Source organism: Macaca thibetana, chromosome 12, assembly GCF_024542745.1.
Source record: "Macaca thibetana thibetana isolate TM-01 chromosome 12, ASM2454274v1, whole genome shotgun sequence".
NCBI lineage: Eukaryota > Metazoa > Chordata > Mammalia > Primates > Cercopithecidae > Macaca > Macaca thibetana.
Window position 1 is genome coordinate 5240653 of NC_065589.1, and position 21880 is coordinate 5262532.

General features: G+C 42.5%; 1 protein-coding gene across 1 annotated transcript in view; it reads left to right on the top strand.

The window, feature by feature from the left end:
- Nucleotides 1–21880, top strand: part of COL6A3 (collagen type VI alpha 3 chain) — a 92154-nt gene that overhangs the window by 13270 nt on the left and 57004 nt on the right. Inside the window, exons 2-5 of the mRNA XM_050751689.1 lie at nucleotides 5369–5489; nucleotides 6999–7616; nucleotides 14024–14626; nucleotides 20953–21537. Of these exons, the coding sequence (XP_050607646.1) occupies nucleotides 5369–5489; nucleotides 6999–7616; nucleotides 14024–14626; nucleotides 20953–21537 (1927 nt within the window). The remainder of the gene's footprint in view (nucleotides 1–5368; nucleotides 5490–6998; nucleotides 7617–14023; nucleotides 14627–20952; nucleotides 21538–21880) is intronic.

Sequence of the window (21880 nt, forward strand, 5' to 3'; positions counted from 1 at the left end):
CTTTCCCCATTATGTGGCTTTATTGAAGCTCAAAGATCGTATATATGAGGTTTTATTTCTGGGCTCTCTATTCTGTTCCATTGGTTCATATGTCTGTCTTTAAGTCAGCATCATGTTGTTTTCATTACTGTCATTTTGTAATATCTTTTGAAATTATAAGTGTGAGGTCTCAAGCTTTGCTATTTTCCACCCCCTCATTATTGCTTTGGCTATTTAGGGTCCTTTGAGAGTCCATATGAATTTTAGTATTGTTTTTCTATTTCTGCAAAAGATGCCATTGGGATTTTGATAGATATTGCACTGAATTTGTAGATTGCCTTGGGTAGTATGAACATTTTAACAATATTAAGTCTTCAAATCCATGAACATGGGATGCTTTTCCATTTGTTTGTGTCTCTATTAATTTTTTTCAACAGTGTTTTATAGTTTTCAGTGCACAGGTTTTTGCTTCCTTGGTTAAGTTTATTTCTGAGTATTTTATTATTTTTCACGGTATTATAAATGTGATTGTTTCTTAATCTCCTTTTTGGATAGTTCGTTGTTAGTGACTAGAAATGCAAATGATTTTTGTTTATTGATTTTATATCCTGCAACTGTGCTGAGTTCATTTATTAGTCCTAATAGTTTTTTAAAATATTTGGAGTATTTAGGATTTCATACATTTAAGATCATGTCATCCATGAACAGAGTTAATTATACTTTTTCCTTCCAATTTGGATGCATTTTATTTATTTTTCTTGCCTGATTGCTCTGGTAAGGACTTCCAGTGCTATGTTAAATAGGAGTAGTAAGAGAGATCGTACTTGCCTTTTTCCTGCTCTGAGAGGGACAGCTTTCGGTTTTTCACCATTGAGTGTGATGCTAGCTGTGTGTGTTTAATATATGTTCTTTATGGTATTAAAGTCATTTTCTTCTATTCCTAGTTTGTTGAGTGTTTTTATTTCAAATCATGAAAGAGTGTTGAATTTTGTCCGAAGCGTTTTCTGCATTAATTGAGATGATAATATTTTTCCCCTTCATTCTGTTAATGTGGCGTATCACATTGATTGGTTTTCAAACGTTGAAACATCCTTGCATTCTAGAACTAAATTCCACTTGGTTATAGCGTATAATCCTTTTAATGTGCTGTTGATTTGGTCAGCTGGTATTTTGCTGAGAATTCTTGCATCGGTGTTCAACAGGGATATTGATCTGTATTTTTCTTTTCTTGTCATGTCTTTGATTTTGGTTTCAGGATAATACTGGCCTTATAAAAATGAGTTTGGAAGTGTTCCTTCCTCTTTAATTTTTTTGAGAAAAGTTTGAGAAGGATTAGTGTTAATTCTTCCTTAAGTGTTTGGTAGAATTTTCCAAGAGTGACATCTGGTCCTGGGCTTTTTTTTTTTTTTTTTTTTTTTGGTGGAAGGTTTTTGATTACTGATTCAACCCTGTACTAGTTTTAAGTCTGTTCAGAATTTTTTTTTTATTGTTTCATGATTCAGTCTTGGTGGATTGTATATTTCAAGCAAATATCTATATTTTTTTCTAGCTTATCCAGTTTCTTGGTGTGTTGTTGTCCTCACTTCTTACAGATCTCATGGAGTCTCGTCAGTCTTTCCAAAGTCTTGTATGAACAGTTTCACGTGCCTGATTTGCTCTCATTTCCCCTTGCTTTCTTCAGGGAATTGTCAAATTATTCCTGATGCAGGGGATATAAAACCAATTTAGAAGCATTTGGGGTTTTAGAATTATAAGATGAAAAAAGTCACATTTCAAAATCTGACATATACTTGATAACCAAAAAGATGTTTTTGATTTTCATTCACACTGATGCTGAATGCCTTTACATGCTGTAATCTGTGAAACAGACTTCTTTTTAACCTTTAAACCCTAACAGTGAAATGATGATGATAACTCAAACTCCCTAGATTATGTGTATTTCAGTTTCTTAAATCAAATGGAATTTCTAATTTAACTGTACTCTACACTGTATCATTTCCAATATCAAATAGTACTTCCTGAAACTCAGTGTAAGAAAAAATGACAATATTAACTAGTGTCATGAAAGTTCATGCTGATAATGAGATTGAGTCTGGTCCTTCCCCTGGGCTTCTCTGGGGAAACGTCAATTGTCTACCCATTCTAATTCTCTCACCTGGTGACAGGCAGGCGGCGAGCTCCACCATCAAGGCACATGGGTCCCACTTACAGTTAACGGAGTCCGAGAGAACAGATATTTGCAAGCCCAGTGACCTGGGCTCAGTGGAGGCCTGGGCAGGTGGAGATGCCTTTGGTTGCTGCTTCAGAGGAGTAAGAACTTAGCAAAATTAGATGCATGGAGAGGAATAGTCGATGGAATATGTTTGGGGAATTCTGGGTTAAATCAAGTACAGCAGGTTTCTTTATTTTTCAGGACTGCTATACATTACTGTATATTGTAACTGTTCCAGAAGGAAGCTTGGTATTCAGCACTTTCCAAACTGTGTTGCTCATGGAACGCCTGTTTTTCCCCCTAGAACATCTAATGGAATGGGTGTTCCATGGAATGTGCTTTGGAAAATGCTGATGAAACCTAAGTTGTTGGAAAATGGTAGGTAGAGTTCACTTGCCATCCATTCTGCGTCAGGCATTTACTGAACAGCCTGCCACATGCTCCTCACAGAAGGCGGGAAGAGAGGCATGGCTGTCATTGCTCTTTGTTGTAGAGGAGGAAATGGAGGCTTTGAGCAAGTATACCACCTGCCTGAGGTAGGGTGTGGTGGATCCAGGATCCAGATTTATCTGATTCCAAGCACCTTATCTTTCCCCAATATCACTGGCTCCTTTTCTGATTCCTAAAAAGCCCAAATTCAGGCTGGTGAACTTGACTGAAAAGTTGCTATGGAATCATGGGGTTTTCATGGAGGAATAAAAATGTTCTTCTTATCCTCTCATCTTATGAACCTCAGTGTGGCAGGTGCTATTGAGCACCAAGGTGTCTTTGAATAGTTGTGCACCTTGGCCACTTATTCTCTGCACTCCCATTTTTTCCTGTAAGCATGAGGACCAGCATCTACCTCTAAGGATAATGTAAATATAAATAAGACACATTATGAAAAATTATGAAAAACTGCAATTATCACATAGTAGATGCTGAATAACTTTTGATAACATGGCACCCAAAACGGTGGTTTGATAACATCCTAGCCTACTTGTGTTGCCAATGTCCTTGTTCCCCAGTACTCTTACCCAAACCTCTGCAAAGGGAACCCCTGACCAGAGAGCTCCTAACCGGGGAACCCCTGGCCAGTCTGGGTAAGAAGAGTCACTGACATGCACATCATTGCAAAATGAAAATGAGCTTCTTGTTCAAATGTTTTAACAATTCCAAGATAGCAACATCAAAGCATCAAACTGAGCATGGGGCCCTTCAGAGCACAGGGTCCTGTGGGCAGCCCTGGCTGTGGTCTAAGAAAAAGTTAAGGGAAACCAGAATCCTGCATCAAGGAGAGGAGAAAAAAGGTGCTGTCTTGGCAAGGGGACTTCAGCCTAGACAGAAAGACCTAGGGTAGCTCTCTGGAGGGGTCTTAAGGGAGACCCCAGCCCCCAAGCTGATCTCTTAGATTGGAGATTGGAGAGTGAAGAGGCTGTCACAAAATCTTGTGGTAGGAAGAGAAGGTGTTGGCAGGGGAAAGATCTGATAACGCACCTACTGAGCTCATGTCAACATAAACTTGGCTGGTGGGGCATCATGTGTGCAGCCCCCAGAGGCCCGTGAGTATGGGAGACTGTGCAACAGAGCAGTTAGCCTCCAGGTGTGCCTTCACAGTCTTACTAATTAAATCACCCTGGGCTCATTCCATTGTGAGATTGGAGGTTGGCATATGGCAGATTTTCTGTGGAGGAAAAGTGCTAAATATTAATAGAGAATACGGACAAGGCTTGACGTGGTCCCAGCTGTGTGGTTGGGTTGCATTTGGTGTGATTTGGGCAAAGACTGTTCTCTCTAGAAACTGAAGCTTTCCTCTGAGGTTCTTTTAAACACGACTTACAAACTTAAGCTGGGTGTCAAAACCTGACACCTTTTGTGCCTATGAGAGCCTTTACTCCTGACCCATTTCCATTCTGCTCTTTGCTTAGGAATATGCTATGTCCAAATTGCTGCCCACATCACTTTGGGTGGAAAAAAAGGTTTAATTGCATAGCTTTTAGCTGTGGCCAAAGTAATAGTCACTGGATTCAAAAATTCTCATTTATATGTTTAATCAAAACTATCTTTCATAATGGGTAAAATTTCCATTCATTTGTAATTTGAAAAAGAAAGAGAATATTTTCAGATTGTGGAGAAACTACTATGGAATGCCTACTTTCTAAAAATGTAATTGTGTTCTTTGAACTATGTTTAAGAATGTCCAGAGAGGACAATGAGCAGTGTCATTACATGTGATCTATATTCTGCTAACAAGAAGAGATCTGAGGTCACCTTAGACAGAGAGCTCTGACTATTCACTTCTCATTTACCTATTCTTTACCTCCCTCCCACCATCCCTCCTCTCTTTCTTTCCTTCCTTCCTTTTTTCCTTCCTTCCTTCCTTCCTTCCTTCCTTCCTTCCTTCCTTCCTTCCTCCCTCCCTCCCTCCCTCCCCTCCCTCCCTCCCTCCCTCCCCCCTTCCTTCCTTCCTTCCTTCCTTCCTTCCTTCCTTTTCTTTCTTTCTTTTTCTTTCTTTCTTTCTTTCTTTCTTTCTTTCTTTCTTTCTTTCTTTCTTTCTTTCTTTCTTTCTTTCTTTCTTTCTTTCTTTCTCTCTTTCTTTCTCTCTTTCTTTCTTTCTTTCTTTCTTTTTCTTTCTTTCTCCTTCTCTCCTCTTCTTCTTCTGGTTCTGTTTCTTTCTCTTTTCCTTCCTTCCTTCCTTCTTTCTTCCTTCTTCCTTCCTTCCCTCCCTCCCTCTCTTTCTCCTTCTTTTCTTTTACTTCTTCATTCCTTCCCTTTCCTTAACTTTCTTCTCTTCTCCCTTCCCTTCCTTTTCCTTTTCCTTTTCCTTCCTTCCCTCCTCCCTCCCTCCCTCCCTCCCTCCCTCCCTCCCTCCCTCCCTCCTTCCTTCCTTCCTTCCTTCCTTCCTTCCTTCCTTCCTTTCTTTTATATATGCATATATGTGCAGGTGTATGTATATATATCTATTTTTGTCTATCTATCTATCTATCTATCTATCTATCTATCTATCTATCTATCTATCAATCGATCATCTATCTATCTATTTATCGTCCATCCTTTTGCTGCTGGTTCAAAGAATGAATCAGATACAAAGTCCTCTTGGAAGTCTAAAAAAAGACATGGAAAGCATGGGATTTTGATGGGTTTTGCATAATGAGATTCAAAAACTGATCATTCCCTTTGCCCTATTTTCTCTTTTAGGTTCATATCTGGTGCTTAGACAAATTCAAAATGAGGAAACATCGGCACTTGCCCTTAGTGGCCGTCTTTTGCCTCTTTCTCTCAGGCTTTCCCACAACACATGCCCAGCAGCAGCAAGCAGGTAAGAGCCAGAAACGTCCCTGATTTTGTAAAAAGAAATAGCGTTCTTTGATTTTAGATCTTAGGCATCATGCACTGACATGGAGCTTAGATATGTTTTTAAGGCAGCTAAGCCATTTATTATAGGAGAGTCAGATAGGATAGTTATAGGGTTTACAGACCTTTTCAGTGAGAGATGACCTATTTTTATTAAAATTTGGGTTTGGTATTTTGGAATTGGCTTGAAAATGATTTGTTTTTACATTGGATGTGAACGGAAAGTTTGTATCTCAAATGTTTTACCACCTGAAGGGACTTTCCACATTTCTGGCATTGGCTGGTCTCTGAGCACATAAACTAGGCAGAAGTCAATGATTGAAAGTAAAAACTATTTTCCCTGAAAAAAACAAAGATCACCCTCTCTCTCTAACTCCACATGCAGAAAGGCATTTTCATCTAGGATCATTGGATCTTTAAGATTTCTGTTTCCCGAAACGAATTAAAAACACGGATTCTAATTAACTCCATTAGGAATTTGATTGCAGGGTTTTAGAAAAGTGGGAAATGCTTCATGCATTGCAAGCTGGAAAGGACTGAGGTGGGTCTCCCTCTCCCTGACCCAGAGAGCTGGGCCTCTGAGGGATTCCTCCTGCAGGCCAGGTTGCTCTTAGATGGGGGGAAGTCTAGTGTCACTTCAATGGAAGAAGAACGTGGGTTGGGGCATCAGGTCAGCCCGAGGTAAGTAGAGTCCAGGAGCAAGCCTGGCTCACAGCTGCGGAAGGGCACCTCCTGGGGTGGGCCACTGACAGCCTGATACCCTGAGCTCCTACCCTTGAGGGAGAACTGGGTTCATCTGGAAATGAGATAGATAATGTTTGACATCTATGAAGACTTTTCTGGCTCTGAAAAATATGCAGTAACTAATTAGAATACCTTTTGTTCATGCTCAAAAATCTGGAAAAAATAAGTCTTTTCCCTTCTCTACATTTACACAGGTCCTCCTCTCTTAAAGAACATGTATTTATTATATTTATTTTTCATGCAAATTACCCAAAGCATTGGGGGTTAGTGAATGGAAAATAGCAATTTTTACTTTTTCTTTTTGTCAAGGCCCAGTTTCATATTCCAAACTAAAGAATGAATTTATAAAATGATGGTTGGTTGTCTGTGATAAGACTTCCTTCTGGTTTAATCAGGTGGGTCTTGGGGCTCAAACTGCCACAGGGAATCATGTTTGAGTTAAAGACAGCCCAGGAAATTGTTTCCTCAATCTGGAGCATACCACTGGCCCATTCATGGTGGTCTCTGAGTATGGAACTTGGGCTAGTGACTGGGCACCAGCAGCTATTGAGTGCATGGGCCCAGGTCCCTGGTTCCCAGGTAAGTGAGTCTACCTTCCTGTATTACCAGTGAGGTGTGAAGTGTTTAGTTAAAATATAGTGTAAACCAAATTTGTTTAGGAAGGCTTTGCACTGATAGGAAGTAATTGCTTATATAGTAGAAAAATCTAAACCAATGTCTTTTTTTAAAGATGTCAAAAATGGTGCCGCTGCTGATATAATATTTCTAGTGGATTCCTCTTGGACCATTGGAGAGGAACATTTCCAACTTGTTCGAGAGTTTCTATATGATGTTGTAAAATCCTTAGCTGTGGGAGAAAATGATTTCCATTTTGCTCTGGTCCAGTTCAACGGAAACCCACATACCGAGTTCCTGTTAAATACGTATCGTACTAAACAAGAAGTCCTTTCTCATATTTCCAACATGTCTTATATTGGGGGAACCAATCAGACTGGAAAAGGATTAGAATACGTAATGCAAAGCCACCTCACCAAGGCTGCTGGAAGCCGGGCCGGTGACGGAGTCCCTCAGGTTATCGTAGTGTTAACTGATGGACACTCGAAGCACGGCCTTGCTCTGCCCTCAGCGGAACTTAAGTCTGCTGATGTTAACGTGTTTGCAATTGGAGTTGAGGATGCAGATGAAGGAGCACTAAAAGAAATAGCAAGTGAACCAGTCAATATGCATGTGTTCAACCTAGAGAATTTTACCTCACTTCATGACATAGTAGGAAACTTAGTGTCCTATGTGCATTCATCTGTGAGTCCAGAAAGGGCTGGGGACACGGAAACCCTTAAAGACATCACAGGTAATGGCAATGCCACCAAGCTACGCCGTGCCCTGCTGTTCTTGGGAGATGAGCTTGGCAACTGCTGGCCTTAAAGCAACAGCTTGGATGGTGCGCGGGCCAGGGAAGAGATGAATGTTCACAGGTTTAAAAACAAAGGTTTAATTTGGAATATTCTTCCGTAGTCTTCTCCCCAAGTAGGGCATTCACCTACGTACAAGAAGAGTCTTTTTTTAAACAACTAATATTTTCACTCTAAAAAAACCCACATTCTAATATCATGATCCCACGAAGCACTCTGCCTTCCTTAGAAAAGAAAGCCTCAGAGTGGTGAGATGTGCATCTGATCAAACCCCTGTATCTGGTGTTGGGATCTGTTTCATTTAAGGAAAGTTCCCTGTTGGACAGTGCATGAACTGAGAGGGGAGCGAGGGCATCTGTTTTTGTGTCCAATGGACTAGTAGAGAGCTCCTCTCTTCTACTCCATGGAGTTAACTTAAGAGTGTTGGTAGAATCGGAATTGCAAGAAACCTCAGCTATGATCCAGTCTAGATCAATTTGGAAGGAATTGAGTCCTGGATGATTAGTGACAGCCAGAGCTGGAGGCTGTGCATTTGGGCTGTGGGTCTGGTCTTCTTACTTATCCTCCATGTGGTAATCATGGCTGTGCCCACAGCCACTCTTCTAATTCTAATGGCATTGATGAGAGCCACTCTGGAAGTATTGAGAGCACGTGGACATTGCATTGATGTGTCATGTGCTGTTGCATGTACAGAGACAATTGGCCGACAAGTTATTTAACCAGTTAAGTCCATTAGCTCTCCTTCCAGGGCTAAGTGCCTAAATGGCCAGTGGGAAGGAATTTGACAAGTAAAATTTCAAACTGTACCATATCACAGCAACTGTGATGAGTGCTCAGAGTTTACTCACTAGTGATGGACAGAGCAGAGGGCCCTCCCCTTTGTTAGAAAATCAGTCCATGCAGCCATTTGATAGCTGGTAGCAGAGAATTCTGGGTGGAATGAGCAGGAAATGAGAGAGGAATCCAAGGGGAGAGTTGGGCTCCAGAAAGGAGACACACAGGTTCTCTGAGATGGAGGGAAGGGATGAGAAAAGGGGCTGTGTTTCCAAGATATTCAGGTGGAAAAGAGGCACATTGAGAGAGAATTCAAGTTGAGTTGACATCCATCATCTCAATAAAGGGGGGGAGCAGTGAGGCTTGGGGTCTTGGAGGGATTGAAGTTATTTTTGATTAGCTGCTATAGCGATGTGAAGAGGGGTCACAAAACATTCAGGAAGCAACTGCTGATTTGCAGTGGTGTCCAGTTGCTATCAGAGATTATGAGTCAGTGGGCATCTCCATTAGTGTGGATCCCTGCCTTTCTGCAGATGTCTCAGGCACTCCCAGGATCAAAAGAGTTCCCAGAACTGGGACTTGCAAAAAGGGAACAATAGAGAGGACAGAAGAAAATTTTCTCAATAAGGAAATCCAGAGTGGTGGCTAGTAAATTCCAAAAATAGCCTGCCATGGTGTCCTGGCAGTGTGGGGAGCTAATGAGAACTAGAATGGGCCAGGAGACCTCTGAAGAGCCAGAGGATGAGAGGCCAGGGCTTGGAAGGAGAGCCCTGGAGACAGCTGAGTATGCAAGTCAGAGACACTGCTGGTGTGTAGATAGGGAGACCTCCAAGGGCCAATCTCAGGGCTGGAGGAGTTTCCAGTGGTGCTCAGTGTAGTCCTCGGATGTGTAGGAACTGTAGACAGCCAGCCACTACAGAAACCAGAGAGGCTGGTGCTCACAAGCATTGTCCATACAGTCCTCAAAGTCTGGAGATGACCACAGAGCCTGCAGTGTGGATGCAGGCTGAACATGATGTAACTAAATCACGTAGGAAGGTTAGAGACTCTTCTGTGTATTTAGTAGGCATGAGGAAGTGGATAATTCTTTGAATCAAAAAAGAATGAGTGGGCAACCACATGGCGTAGGGGAACTGATCATAGGAAGCAAGATTTATGAACAGACTTTTCTCCTACACTTTTAAAAATGGTTACCACCGAGACAGCCATTGAGACAGGAGGTAGGATGTCAGGTGACTGATGGAGAGTCAGTCTCTTGTGAATACACAGGGATGGTGGGGCAGGAAAGAGAGAGTTGAGGCCTGGAGGCACACATCACTCTATAGGACCACATGGGAGGGACAGCAGAAGAGCTGTGAGATTGCAATCAGAATAATGGAGCAGTTGTAGAGAAGCAGTACCAGAGGTCAGTTTTTCATAACAAGGATTCAGACAGCAGGAGCTGAAGAGAGATGACCCGACGTCAGCAGAAAGGAACCAGCTGTCTTGGGCAGGCAGAGCTTGGTGAAGAAGAGGGTTTCAGAACTAGCCAGCCCCAGGGTGTTGCAGCAGTTTGTTCATAAAATGGTTTTCCCAGTGGTTACCCCTGATTTCAGCTTTAACGGGGCTGGCAGTGCTGATGCCCTTACCCAGTGGGTCTACTTCTCAATAGGAAGGAGTGAGAGGCAGTTCAAACACTGAAAAGTATTCCCTGCTTCCAAATGACAGGCCTCCCCCCTGGCATTACCACACAGGCATCAGTCCTGCCAAATGACAGGAAAAGGTGGGTGTCCCCAAGAGCACCCCAAACCACTCAGGTTACCAGGAAATGACAAGAGGGTATCTACAATGAACAGCACTGTTTGTTACCATAGTATCAATATCATTAATTCCCTGATCCATCACATTTTGGAGTATAAGGATAATAACAAAGACCTATCAAAAAACAGTGAAAGGGGCTCACGCCTATAATCCCAGCACTTTGGGAGGCTGAGGCAGGTGGATCATCTGAGGTCAAGAGTTTGAGACCAGCCTGGCCAACATGGTGAAACCCCGTCTCTACTGAAAATACAAAAAATAGCCAGGTGTGGTGGTGGGCACCTGTAATCTCAGCTACTCGGGAGGCTGAGGCAGGAGAATCGCTTGAATCCAGGAGGCGGAGGTTGCAGTGAGCCAAGATCATAACACTGCACTCCAGCCTGGGTGACAAGAGTGAAACTCTGTCTAAAACAAACAAACAAACAAACAAACAAACAAACAAACAAACAAACAGTGAAAGGGACCAGTAGATAAATGGACCATCTTTTATTGACGTTTTGTTATACTCACAAAAATAGCTGCGTTTGCCTTTATGTTTAACCATTATGTAATGGACAAACAATGAGATTACCATCATGAATGTTAAATGAAACTACCAACACCGTGTGTTTCCACACAGATGATAAAACCTTTGTTTTTATGCCAAGAAAGCATCTCTGTCTTCTAGTGTCCAAGCCACTAGCAGCACCAGGGCAGAAAATTAATCCGTTCATGTCTCTTTTCTAATTAACATCACTCTCCAATTCCTCCTAGCACCACGTCCCACTGCATGTTCCACGGCAAAAACATAGAATAATAATCCTAGGAAGAACAGTACATCTCTGCTTATAGTTTTTGGAAAGGCAGTTAGAAGGGCATTATAGAAATTGCAGTTCGTTAGGGCTGCTCTTCTTACTACCTGTCTGCTAGGTAACTTCCCCATAGAGCGTTCTTGATTATAAAACACACATATGTGTAAAATTTGAACAATCACCACAGTTGTCAATGAACTCTACTCAAATAATCAATCTCCAATGGTTGTGTTTTAAAAAATCCCTCTATCATTCTTTAAAAAAATGGATATACCTGAGACACAAAATCTTTATTTTTAAACAAAAGCTAAAGGTGACAGGGAAGATTATGGTATCAGCTTTCTTTTCTTTGTGAAGGATGAAGAATTTTTAAATTTGTAAAATATATCTACAATTTTGTGTTTTGCATAGGAAATAAGAATGTGAACTTGTTTTTCTTAATGAAAGGAGGCATCACATGAGCTAAGAAAGGCATTGTGCCCACACCAGTGAGTTCAGGAAAAGAGCTTCCAGGGATGTCGAAGGAAACTGTGAATTTTCCTTGGACACTGTAAAACTTTTCCATAGAAAACACCATAGAGGCTGTGATACACAAAGCCTAGAAGCAGAAAACCAGACAACTCTAAAGCTTTCAAATTGTGCATAGATCTGATTCCTCGTAACATTAACATTGGTCATTGGTCCGCCTTGCTGTACACAAGCACACATGGCCCCTGTGTGTCTTTGAGGCTTCAGCTCTCCTGAATAACAAAGCATGCCCTTGTATGTCCCATTATTGTGTGTGTAAGAGGATAATGTTGTTATTCAGTGATGACAAATTATCCAATGTGTTTCTATGACCGCTCACTGTAGATGTTCAGTCTTTTAGAAGAGAATGTCCAAGGATTTTCCCTCAGGGTTCATTTATCTTACTTGCACGATTATAAATTTCAACCCAAAAGTAAGTTACAAATGGAGAAGAAATAGTGTTATCCTGCGACTTAGGGATCATTTTAAAAAAACTTGACTGTATTGATCATATTTAATCCTTCTTTTAAATGTTTTGATATGCTGAGGAAGTGGCAAACCCTCCCATGTCCTTTGAGGTCATTGGTTTAAGCCTGGGAAATGTTGAGGAATTTTGTGGGATTTGTGGAGCCTCTGTATTATACAATGATGTAGGCCATTTCTACGGCTTTCTGTGTAATTCACACCCCCTGGCACCACAGCCTCTTGAAGATCCTTCAGGAATCGTATATTTTGGCTGAACAGTGGCAAATGCTTTGGGCTCTAATCAAGGGCTCAGTCTTATATAAAATTTTTGTGTGGCAATCACTAAAAACACAAGATCTTAATTACTGTAGCACAACAATTATCCTACTCATTATATCTTATAAGAAGGATTGCGATAGCAATGTTGCCCGGTTAATATATTTCCCTATGCAAAGAATTAATCTGCAAATATATTGTCAGGAACTTTCGTGTATATTAGGAAGGGAAGAGAGCAGTTCCAACCCTGGTAATCTCTGTTTCAGTTCACACAATGAGAAGAGCTCGGGTAAGAATGTAATTTCATTAGAGCGGAACTCCTCAATTTGGGAACTCCTCACTCCCAAAGTGAGACAAGCTTTGCATCATTTTCTACAGTGAGAACAAAAACAATTTTATTGGCACAAGGAAACATTAACTTTAAATATAAAATGTTCACTGTCATTGAAAAATCAGAGATCAGAGTGAATGGTCTTACCTGTAATATTACCGTCATTTAAAAACGATACCCTGAGTGTATCTTTCTGGAATCCCAGAATATAAATAGATAAGCGCACACATAATCTCTTCTTGTCCCTAACACATACTTAAGTTATCAAAAACATCGACTAGAATAATTGTGCTCTTCCTTGAGTTTAAATCAGCCAAATTTAAACATTCAAACTAAGGCTGTGAAATCTCTGGCCCTGCGTTTTAGATTTCTCGATCCCTATTCCTCCCTCAGGGCTGTTGTACATCCCTGTTCTCAGTATCAGGATGGAAATTCTCTGTTCGCCGTTATGGGGGAGAAAAGAGGTCTTGGTCAGCTGTTTTTCTGTCCTTTGTGTAACCCCAGGCGAATTCTGATTGGGGTTTATTTGATGCTCATAGTCCTTCTAGGTAACTAGTTTAGGATGTCATAAAAACAAGGTTGGATAATTATGTCATGACTGGTTTAATATCATTCTACTTAACACTGTTCTGCATTAGGTGACTGAATATAGAGGCAATGACAAAATAAATGAACAAAACATCCTGCCCGATCCCAGAACTGCATTTGAGTTTTATACAACTAAACATCATTTGAGAAAAAAAAAAAAAACACAAAAATTTCATCAAAGTGTTTTTTACGTGAAAACTTTAAATGTAGTTTGAGTTCTGATTCACAAAGTTGCATGTACAAGGTCATTTTGGCTTTTAAAGAAAAGAAGAAGAAACAGGAGTTGCTTAAGGCATCGAGCAACATACTGGGCTGAGGAATCACCAAATCGTGACTGTTTTATAGCTGTGGATTTATATAAAAATTTTTTCTAATCATTTGAGAAGGCAGGGGAAATGACCAAAAATTAGAAATCATCTCTAAAGTTTTCTTAACCTACTCATTGATTTTCCCCGGTAGGTTTGGTAGCAGACAATTCATGCAACTACATTTCCCAACAAATTTCTAGAATATGCACCCAAGATTCTCCCCTCAGAAAAGTGAATATGATGTTTGGAAATTTAACTATGAGGACAGCACAAATGAAAAATTGCTATAAATGTCCCTTTTTTATACAATGATTCCTAAGAGGTTGCCTCTTATCCATTCAGAATGCAGAACTGAAAGAGAATTTCACATTCCTTCATCAACATGTGTTTTGTTTGCCCATATTTCGTGTTTCTTATTGGTTTCCAAAGAAACATGTCAGAACACTGAATAATGCATGTGGTCACTTGTTCTAATGCTTTCACATTTTTTGCATTTCTTTCTTTTAAAGCACAAGACTCTGCTGATATTATTTTCCTTATTGATGGATCAAACAACACCGGAAGTGTCAATTTCGCAGTCATTCTCGACTTCCTTGTAAATCTCCTTGAGAAACTCCCAATTGGAACTCAGCAGATCCGAGTGGGGGTGGTCCAGTTTAGCGATGAGCCCAGAACCATGTTCTCCTTGGACACCTACTCCACCAAGGCCCAGGTTCTGGGTGCAGTGAAAGCCCTCGGGTTTGCTGGTGGGGAGTTGGCCAATATTGGCCTCGCCCTTGATTTCGTGGTGGAGAATCACTTCACCCGGGCAGGGGGCAGCCGTGTGGAGGAAGGGGTTCCCCAGGTGCTGGTCCTCATAAGTGCCGGGCCTTCTAGTGACGAGATTCGCTACGGGGTGGTAGCACTGAAGCAGGCTAGCGTGTTCTCATTCGGCCTCGGAGCCCAGGCCGCCTCCAGGGCAGAGCTTCAGCACATAGCTACCGATGACAACTTGGTGTTTACTGTCCCGGAATTCCATAGCTTTGGGGACCTCCAGGAGAAATTACTGCCGTACATTGTTGGCGTGGCCCAAAGGCACATTGTCTTGAAACCGCCAACCATTGTCACACAAGGTATGTATCCTCTTCTCACCATCTGTGTGGGAGTGGGGTGTTGTGTGTGTTGGTTTTCGTAGAGGTAAGGTGGGCACCAGCATGATTCGCCACAGGAGAAGCTGTAAGTACCCACAGTCCAGTCCTTCTCTGATGAGCTGGGTCCTGGATGTCATGTTTGTGATTGTTGCAGTGTGCGGAAAAACTAAAGACCAATGAGTGAGTGAAATCTCTTACGAGAGTATGAGTTGCTGAGAAAGTGTGCTTTTAAGGCTAATTCAACAAACCTGTTGCTTTGAGATTATTAAACTACTTATAATCCAGTCTTTCTAAAAATGGGCTTGAGGGGCTCATTACAGTTCTGAGAAAGTTACTCCAGGACCATGGCACTGGGCTCTAAAAGTCAGTGTTAGAAGTGTGCTCACAGTGTCTTTCCAAAAGCACAGATGGAGTGAGGGTGTCTCCTCAAAGTCCTTTTGTGCTAGGGTGCTGAGAGTTACACTTCTGAAGGTAAGAAATAACAGTGCAATCGCTTGATGGAATATTTATGAAGTTTGTTTTTTTTTTTTTTCCTGTGCTTGTCAAGTGTAGGAGGAATTCTCTTGAGTGGCAATATTAGGATATAGGCTCAAATGGAGGGCCTTTGGCAAAACAGCCAATTGGAGTGGTTTAAAAAACAAACAAACAAACAAAAACAACCAAGTCACATAACAAATACGCACTTAACAAACATAGGAGGTGTGGTGGGGGCATCAGGATACATAGCCTCCTCCACCTTTTGAACTGTTTTCTGAGACATCAGTCACTTTTCAGACCTATCAATTTCATTACCTAGGTGAGGCCAATAGGATGTCATTTGGTAAATTAGGGACACAGTGGCCCCCAACAGTTTCCAGAAACACCCAACTCACTTCCGGTGTTGCTTACACACTGGGATGCTCTAACAAGATCAGTCCTTGAATATAAGACCTTGTTCTTCATTGTCCTTCCAGGGTATGGGCTCAATGAAAATTGATGAATGGATACCGAGGCTCCTATAAGACTCTGATTATCATCTGCAACAAATCATCTAAATTTTCTTGGGTGAAATAACACACTATCACAGCTCTTATATGTTAACTTTATAAGTAAAGTCTGGGTCTACAGGATAAATATTGTAATAAGATACTGCTTCACCCATCGTATCAATTACAATTGATAAAGGGAGGTTTTCCTTTGATAAAGGAGTGACAATAATTTAAAAATAACCCTTTTGGAGACTATACTGTTGTATGAAATTAAGAGTAGAACATTTTAAAATCTTGATGAAAAACATCACTATCTATATATTTAAGGAACTGACATCTACTTAATAGTGCCTTGCTAATCATTAGCTCTAGTTGCTGCCTTCATGTAAAGACAACATCACCACATTTCCTTACAAGGGTTACAAAATTCACCCTGAGTTATCTCAAATTTGCTTCAGATGAATTTAAACCGCGGCTTTTGTTGTAATAAAAATTGCAGGTAGAAAGCTCAGGCAATGGCATCTCTACTTAATCTGTATATTGGAACTGTGATCTGGTGATGTAGCAAGAAAAGTGTATGTGAGCATTGCCTTCTGGAGAAGCCTATGCCTAGCATTTATTTAAGTTTGAAAGGCCAATTCCGTGTGGCTTAGCTTTTGCTGCATACGGTTTTCCAGCTTTTCCTCTCACTTGATGGGACCACAAAATTGGCCCAGATTCTTCAGATGAGCTAATAGGGAGACTAGAATTTTGAGCATAATGTTCTGAGTGCAAATGGAGATTGAGAAGCAATGGAAACACAGCGTGCAGGACTGCCTGCCGGGTGCCTGGAGCTGCTCACGCTCATTCCATCATGGCGCCGTTGTGTGACTCTGGCAGTTAAGAAAACAGTCAAGTGAAAATTTATGACCTGCCAAGGTTTCTCTGAGCTTGCATACTTTTAGTTTGCATCCCAAAGTATAGAAGCCCAGACATTTCCCTATGTTTTGCAAACACCGAGGATGCGACATGGCTGTAGATGGGAAAGCTGGTCTCTGGTCCTTGGTCTTATGTGAACCTGTCGTGTGATCCTGGGCAGGTCAAACTTATTTCAAACTTAAATAAATGCAACCTCTCTGGATTTTGATTTCTTGAATTTATGACAAAGGAGGTGCACCAGATGAAGATATGTCTGTACCAGGAGAAGTTTCAACTTTTTAATGAAAATGGGCAGAACATGACCCTTGTTTCAGCTTTTCCCTAGCTAAGTAGAGTTTCAACCTTCATTACAAACATCATGTTTAATATCAGTGATTAACTTGTAAATATTCAACAAATATCCTTGACTATCTGTCATGTGTCAGACACTATGCCAAGCACTGGAGACATGGTGCTGTTTAATGAGACAGATGTGGCTGCTTGTCTGTTACAGGATAATGGGGAAAGAGATAATAATATAAACTAGTGTCCAGGCAAAATATTCTGAGCATGATAAGTTGCAGTGGGGCACTCAACAGGGCTGTGATAGGAAGACTGGGGAAGAGAATTTTAGATCAGGTGGATGGAAGGCCCTGAGAAGGCATGGGACCCAAGCAGATGAGCATGTGGAGAGCAGGGGAAGAGTGCTCCAGGCAGAAGGAAGAGCAGGAGGGGTGACCCTGCAACACAAAGGTGCTTGGTCTCTTCCCAGAACTGTCAGAAAGCAGTGTAGCTGGAGCACACTGGACAGGGAGCCTGACAGGGAGCCAGGTTCAGGCTCCCTGGATGCGTGGAAGCTGGAGAAGCAGCTGCTGTAGGGGGATGAGAAGCCACAGGGAGCAGGGCCTGTGGGTTGGGAGCCAATGGCAGAGGCAGGTAGGCTGTGGGTTAGGGGTGGGAGCCGGGGCTCTCCTCTGAGGGCTTCTATTTTCTCAGAGACAGATGAGGAGGCCTTGGCATGGTGGAGGCAGTGGCAGAGGGCTGAGCAGAGAGCACAGCCATGAGACAGTCATTCTGGAGGACAGGACAGTCAACTTCCCAGGGAGGCACGGGAGGATGGTGGGCAGGCACAGGTCTCCTGATGGGGGTCTGGAGTTCTGACATGCAGGTACCTGGTTGTGTGGTCTTCTCCAGAAATGTCCCCTTCTTGGGTGATGCATGAGGAAGACCGCGGGCCTGATGGAGGCTTTGTCAGGAGAGTCTGATGGAGGCGCAGGGACGAGGCATGGAGGACAACATAGAGAGGCGCGGGAGGAGGGCTGAAGAGGGTTGTGCCGTGTTGGCGAGGAGTAGCAGGACCTTCAAGTTCATCTCCCAACAAGGCAGTGAAGTCAGGCCCCACAGACTCACATGAAAGAGAAAAGACAGCTGTGTTTGGGTTGATATTTATGTCAGGTGGAAGGAAGTGCAGATGCATCCCTGACCTGGCTCACGGAAGGGTCAGCTGTGAGAATCCCAAGGTTTTTATCATCAGGTCGGAGGAGATTCATGGTGCAGCCCCCAGAGAAATGAAATGATTCTGTAAAGGCTAGGTGACTTGCGTCAGAGTCATGAAGCAAACACAGGAATTCAGTTGTTCTTCCAGTTACTCAATATTTTTCAGTGTTTATTGTATTTGGCTAAGCATGGTTTTAGGTATATCATCTGTTATGAGCTCCCACGACTTGAATAAAAATAAAACGTAAATGACCTCTTACCTAGTCAAAGGGGACTCTGTGACAGAGCCTCTGGGAACAAGAGGTGCATTTCAGGGTTCCCAGAGCTGAATCCATGTTGGGTGCAAGGAGACTAGGCCAGTTGTTTCATCAGATCTGGAAGGTAGTCCTTCCCACTGGCTCATCGGGAGAAGTTTTAGTGATGCATCGGTAGGAGGAGGGAAAACGTGGGGGTGGGGAGAGAAAATGTGGGGGGAGAGGGAAAACGTGGGAGGGGAGGGAAAACGTTGTGGGGGAGGGAAAACGTGGGGGAGGGAAAACGTGGGAGGGGAGGGAAAACGTTGGGGGGGAGGAAAAACGTGGGGGGGAGGGAAGACGTGGAGTTGGGAGGGAAAGCCTGGGAGGGGAGGGTATGATATTTATCTTCTCCCACCCCAAGAGTTGTGCCACTGCTGGTACTTATAAAGAATAATATAACCATCTGGGCCAGTTGGTATAGGAGCAAGAAGCTTCTCAGGTCATTGTTTTATGAGTATTTGTCTATTTTTCTGTCATGTGTGATACACATAGTAAATACATGAGTGGTAGATTCATGGTATAGTGTATATGGAATTTATATGTGTCTCTATATATGTGTGTGTGTATATCTATATATATATACATATGTATATTCTCTCTAATGGTACAAAGGTATAAGAAGTCTTCTAGACATCTAAACATTAGTTTTATCTGCAAAGATATTTTAAGGCAAAATCAAAGGGGTAGCCCAGAGAGACAGCATATTCTAAATTAAATGAAGGAAGGAAAGCCCAGAATCAATGTTCATAGCAATGACCATGAAATATCGAGGAAAGGTTCAATGATATTCTGCACACATTGTTAACACCAGTAGGCAACTGAGTTATGGTATTAAGGATGTTGGTGCATAACATGTTACCCTTCTCTTAGAACATATACCTTGTCTTGGTGCTGCAGGTGAGCACCCAGATGAGGCACTGTTGTCCTAAAACGATTTCTTGAGGCATGTATCAGCGATTCTCACCCCAGGTATCATGCTCCCAGCCTCTGGTCCAAACAACTAGAAGTGAACTGTATTTCAAAAATGTGTTCTAGGCTTGATGTGGTGGCTCACGCTTGTAATCCCAGCACTTTGGGAGGCCGAGGCGGGTGGATCACTCAAGGTCAGGAGTTTGAGACCAGCCTGACCAGCATGGTGAAAGTCCATTTCTACCAAACCAAACCAAACCAAACCAAACAAAAATTAGCCGGGCATGGTGGTGCGTGCCTGTGATCCCAGCTACTCAGGAGGCTGAGATGGGAGAATCGCTTGAACCCAGGAAGCGGAGGTTGCAGTGAGCTGAGATCGTGCCACTGCACTCCAGCCTGGGTGACAGAGTGAGACTCTGTCCTAAAATAAAAATAAAAATAAAAATAAAAATAAGTTCTAGAAGGTAGCTCTGATTCTTAGAAAGTTCTTCCTTACCTTCATCCCAAACTTTGTTTCCTTTGTCTGCTTTTACAAAATCAATTTGCCATGCAATCTATCTGATGGTATATAGTAACGGAGGACTCTTTTGCAAACAACCTATCTCAGGTTTAATCATTTATGTTCCTCTACTTCTTGGAAGCTCTGTCAGGTTTCTGGGTTAGGTGTTGTGGTCTAATAGAGTTCATGGTTCTTGCAATATGGGTGGGGTGCCTACACGTGGATACGGCAGTTCACAGTCACTGTCAGACAGTGTCTTATTGAGATGTTTTTGTTTTATGGTTTGCCTTTAAGTTATCACTGTCATAATGTATTACTTAGGACCTTTAAAAACAGGTCTTTTTTTTTTTTTTTTTTTTTTTTTTTTTTTTTTTTGAGACAAAGTCTCGCTCTGTCACCCAGGCTGGAGTGCAGTGGTGCAATCCCGGTTTACTGGAACCTCCTTCTCCCAGGTTCAGGCGATTCTCGTGCCTCATCTTCCCAAGTAGCTGGGATTACAGGTGTCCACCCACACGCTCAGCTCATTTTTGTATTTTTAGTAGAGATGGGGTTTCCCCTTGTTGGCCAGGCTGGTCTTGAACCCCTGAACTCAGGTGATCCACCTGCCTCGGCCTCCCAAAGTGCTGGGATTACAGGCGTGAGCCACTGTGCCTGCTCAAAGCACAGATTTCTTAAGTGAAAAATGTTTGCAGCACTTGCTGACTTTGATGCTAATTTCCTTTTTATAAGTTTTATGTTAAGTAATTCTTTTACCTGTCAAATGAAGACATGGAATGTAGAACTGAGAAGAACAGGGATGTGCTCTTTCAGCTTGTGCACTTGACAATGAGCATTTTGAAATCAAGACTATGAGGCAAAGGGTTCTCTGAGCAGACATCAGTGGTTTCTTTAATTATTCAAGCAATGGCTTCACTCTGGCCAAGTTGTGTATTTGTGGCAGAAAAGAACTTACTGCATTTTCAGTGACAGCCTACAAAACAGGTGGCTACTAAAACTAAATTTGTTTTGTGCAACTATTTTGTAAAAAGTACTGACTGGGCAGGGTGGAAGGGGAGCCAGCAGGTGGGGAGGCAACTGTAACTTATGTGTTCGTTAGGACAAATTCCCTTTGGGGCGGCCCTGTGGTCACACTGGCCACAGTAAATGGGGGTGTCCTTTAAATGGAGTTAGCTTTGTAGAAAGTCATTGTTGATTGTGCTTGGTAAGGCCATTCTAATTGCCTTATAATGTTGCCACCTACAGTCATTGAAGTCAACAAGAGAGACATAGTCTTCCTGGTGGATGGCACGTCTGCACTGGGACTGGCCAACTTCAATGCCATCCGAGACTTCGTTGCTAAAGTCATCCAGAGGCTGGAAATCGGACAGGATCTTATCCAGGTGGCAGTGGCCCAGTACGCAGACACTGTGAGGCCCGAATTTTATTTCAATACCCATCCCACAAAAAGGGAAGTCATAACCGCTGTGCGGAAAATGAAGCCCCTGGACGGCTCGGCCCTGTACACGGGCTCCGCTCTAGACTTTGTTCGGAACAACCTGTTCACAAGTTCAGCTGGCTACCGGGCTGCCGAGGGGATTCCTAAGCTTTTGGTGCTGATCACAGGTGGTAAGTCCCTAGATGAAATCAGCCAGCCCGCCCAGGAGCTGAAGAGAAGCAGCATAATGGCCTTTGCCATCGGGAACAAGGGCGCCGATCAGGCTGAGCTGGAAGAGATTGCTTTCGACTCCTCCCTGGTGTTCATCCCAGCTGAGTTCCGTGCCGCCCCATTGCAAGGCATGCTGCCTGGCTTGCTGGCACCTCTCAGGACCCTCACTGGAACCCCTGAAGGTATGGTGGGGATGGCTTCAGACACACAATGGGGTGGTCTCCAGGCAGGACTTTTGAGAACAAAACGAAATGAAGTGTGTTTGTGTTTAGCTAAGAGACCACAAGTGACGAAAACAGCAGCAACAAACACAATTTATTTCAGGTTCCCTTTTGCACTGGATTGAGGATTGTATGGTTTGAAACGTCATACAATAAAATTTCACTTGATAAGAACCATGTGATTTAAACCGTAGGACCATGGGGCCACCTGTCTTTGAAGCTGCTGGCCGAGGAGGTCACATCTCAGTTCTTACTGCTTGTCAGATCCCTGTGTTCTTCTGTTTCTACTGGTGATTTCTGTCCA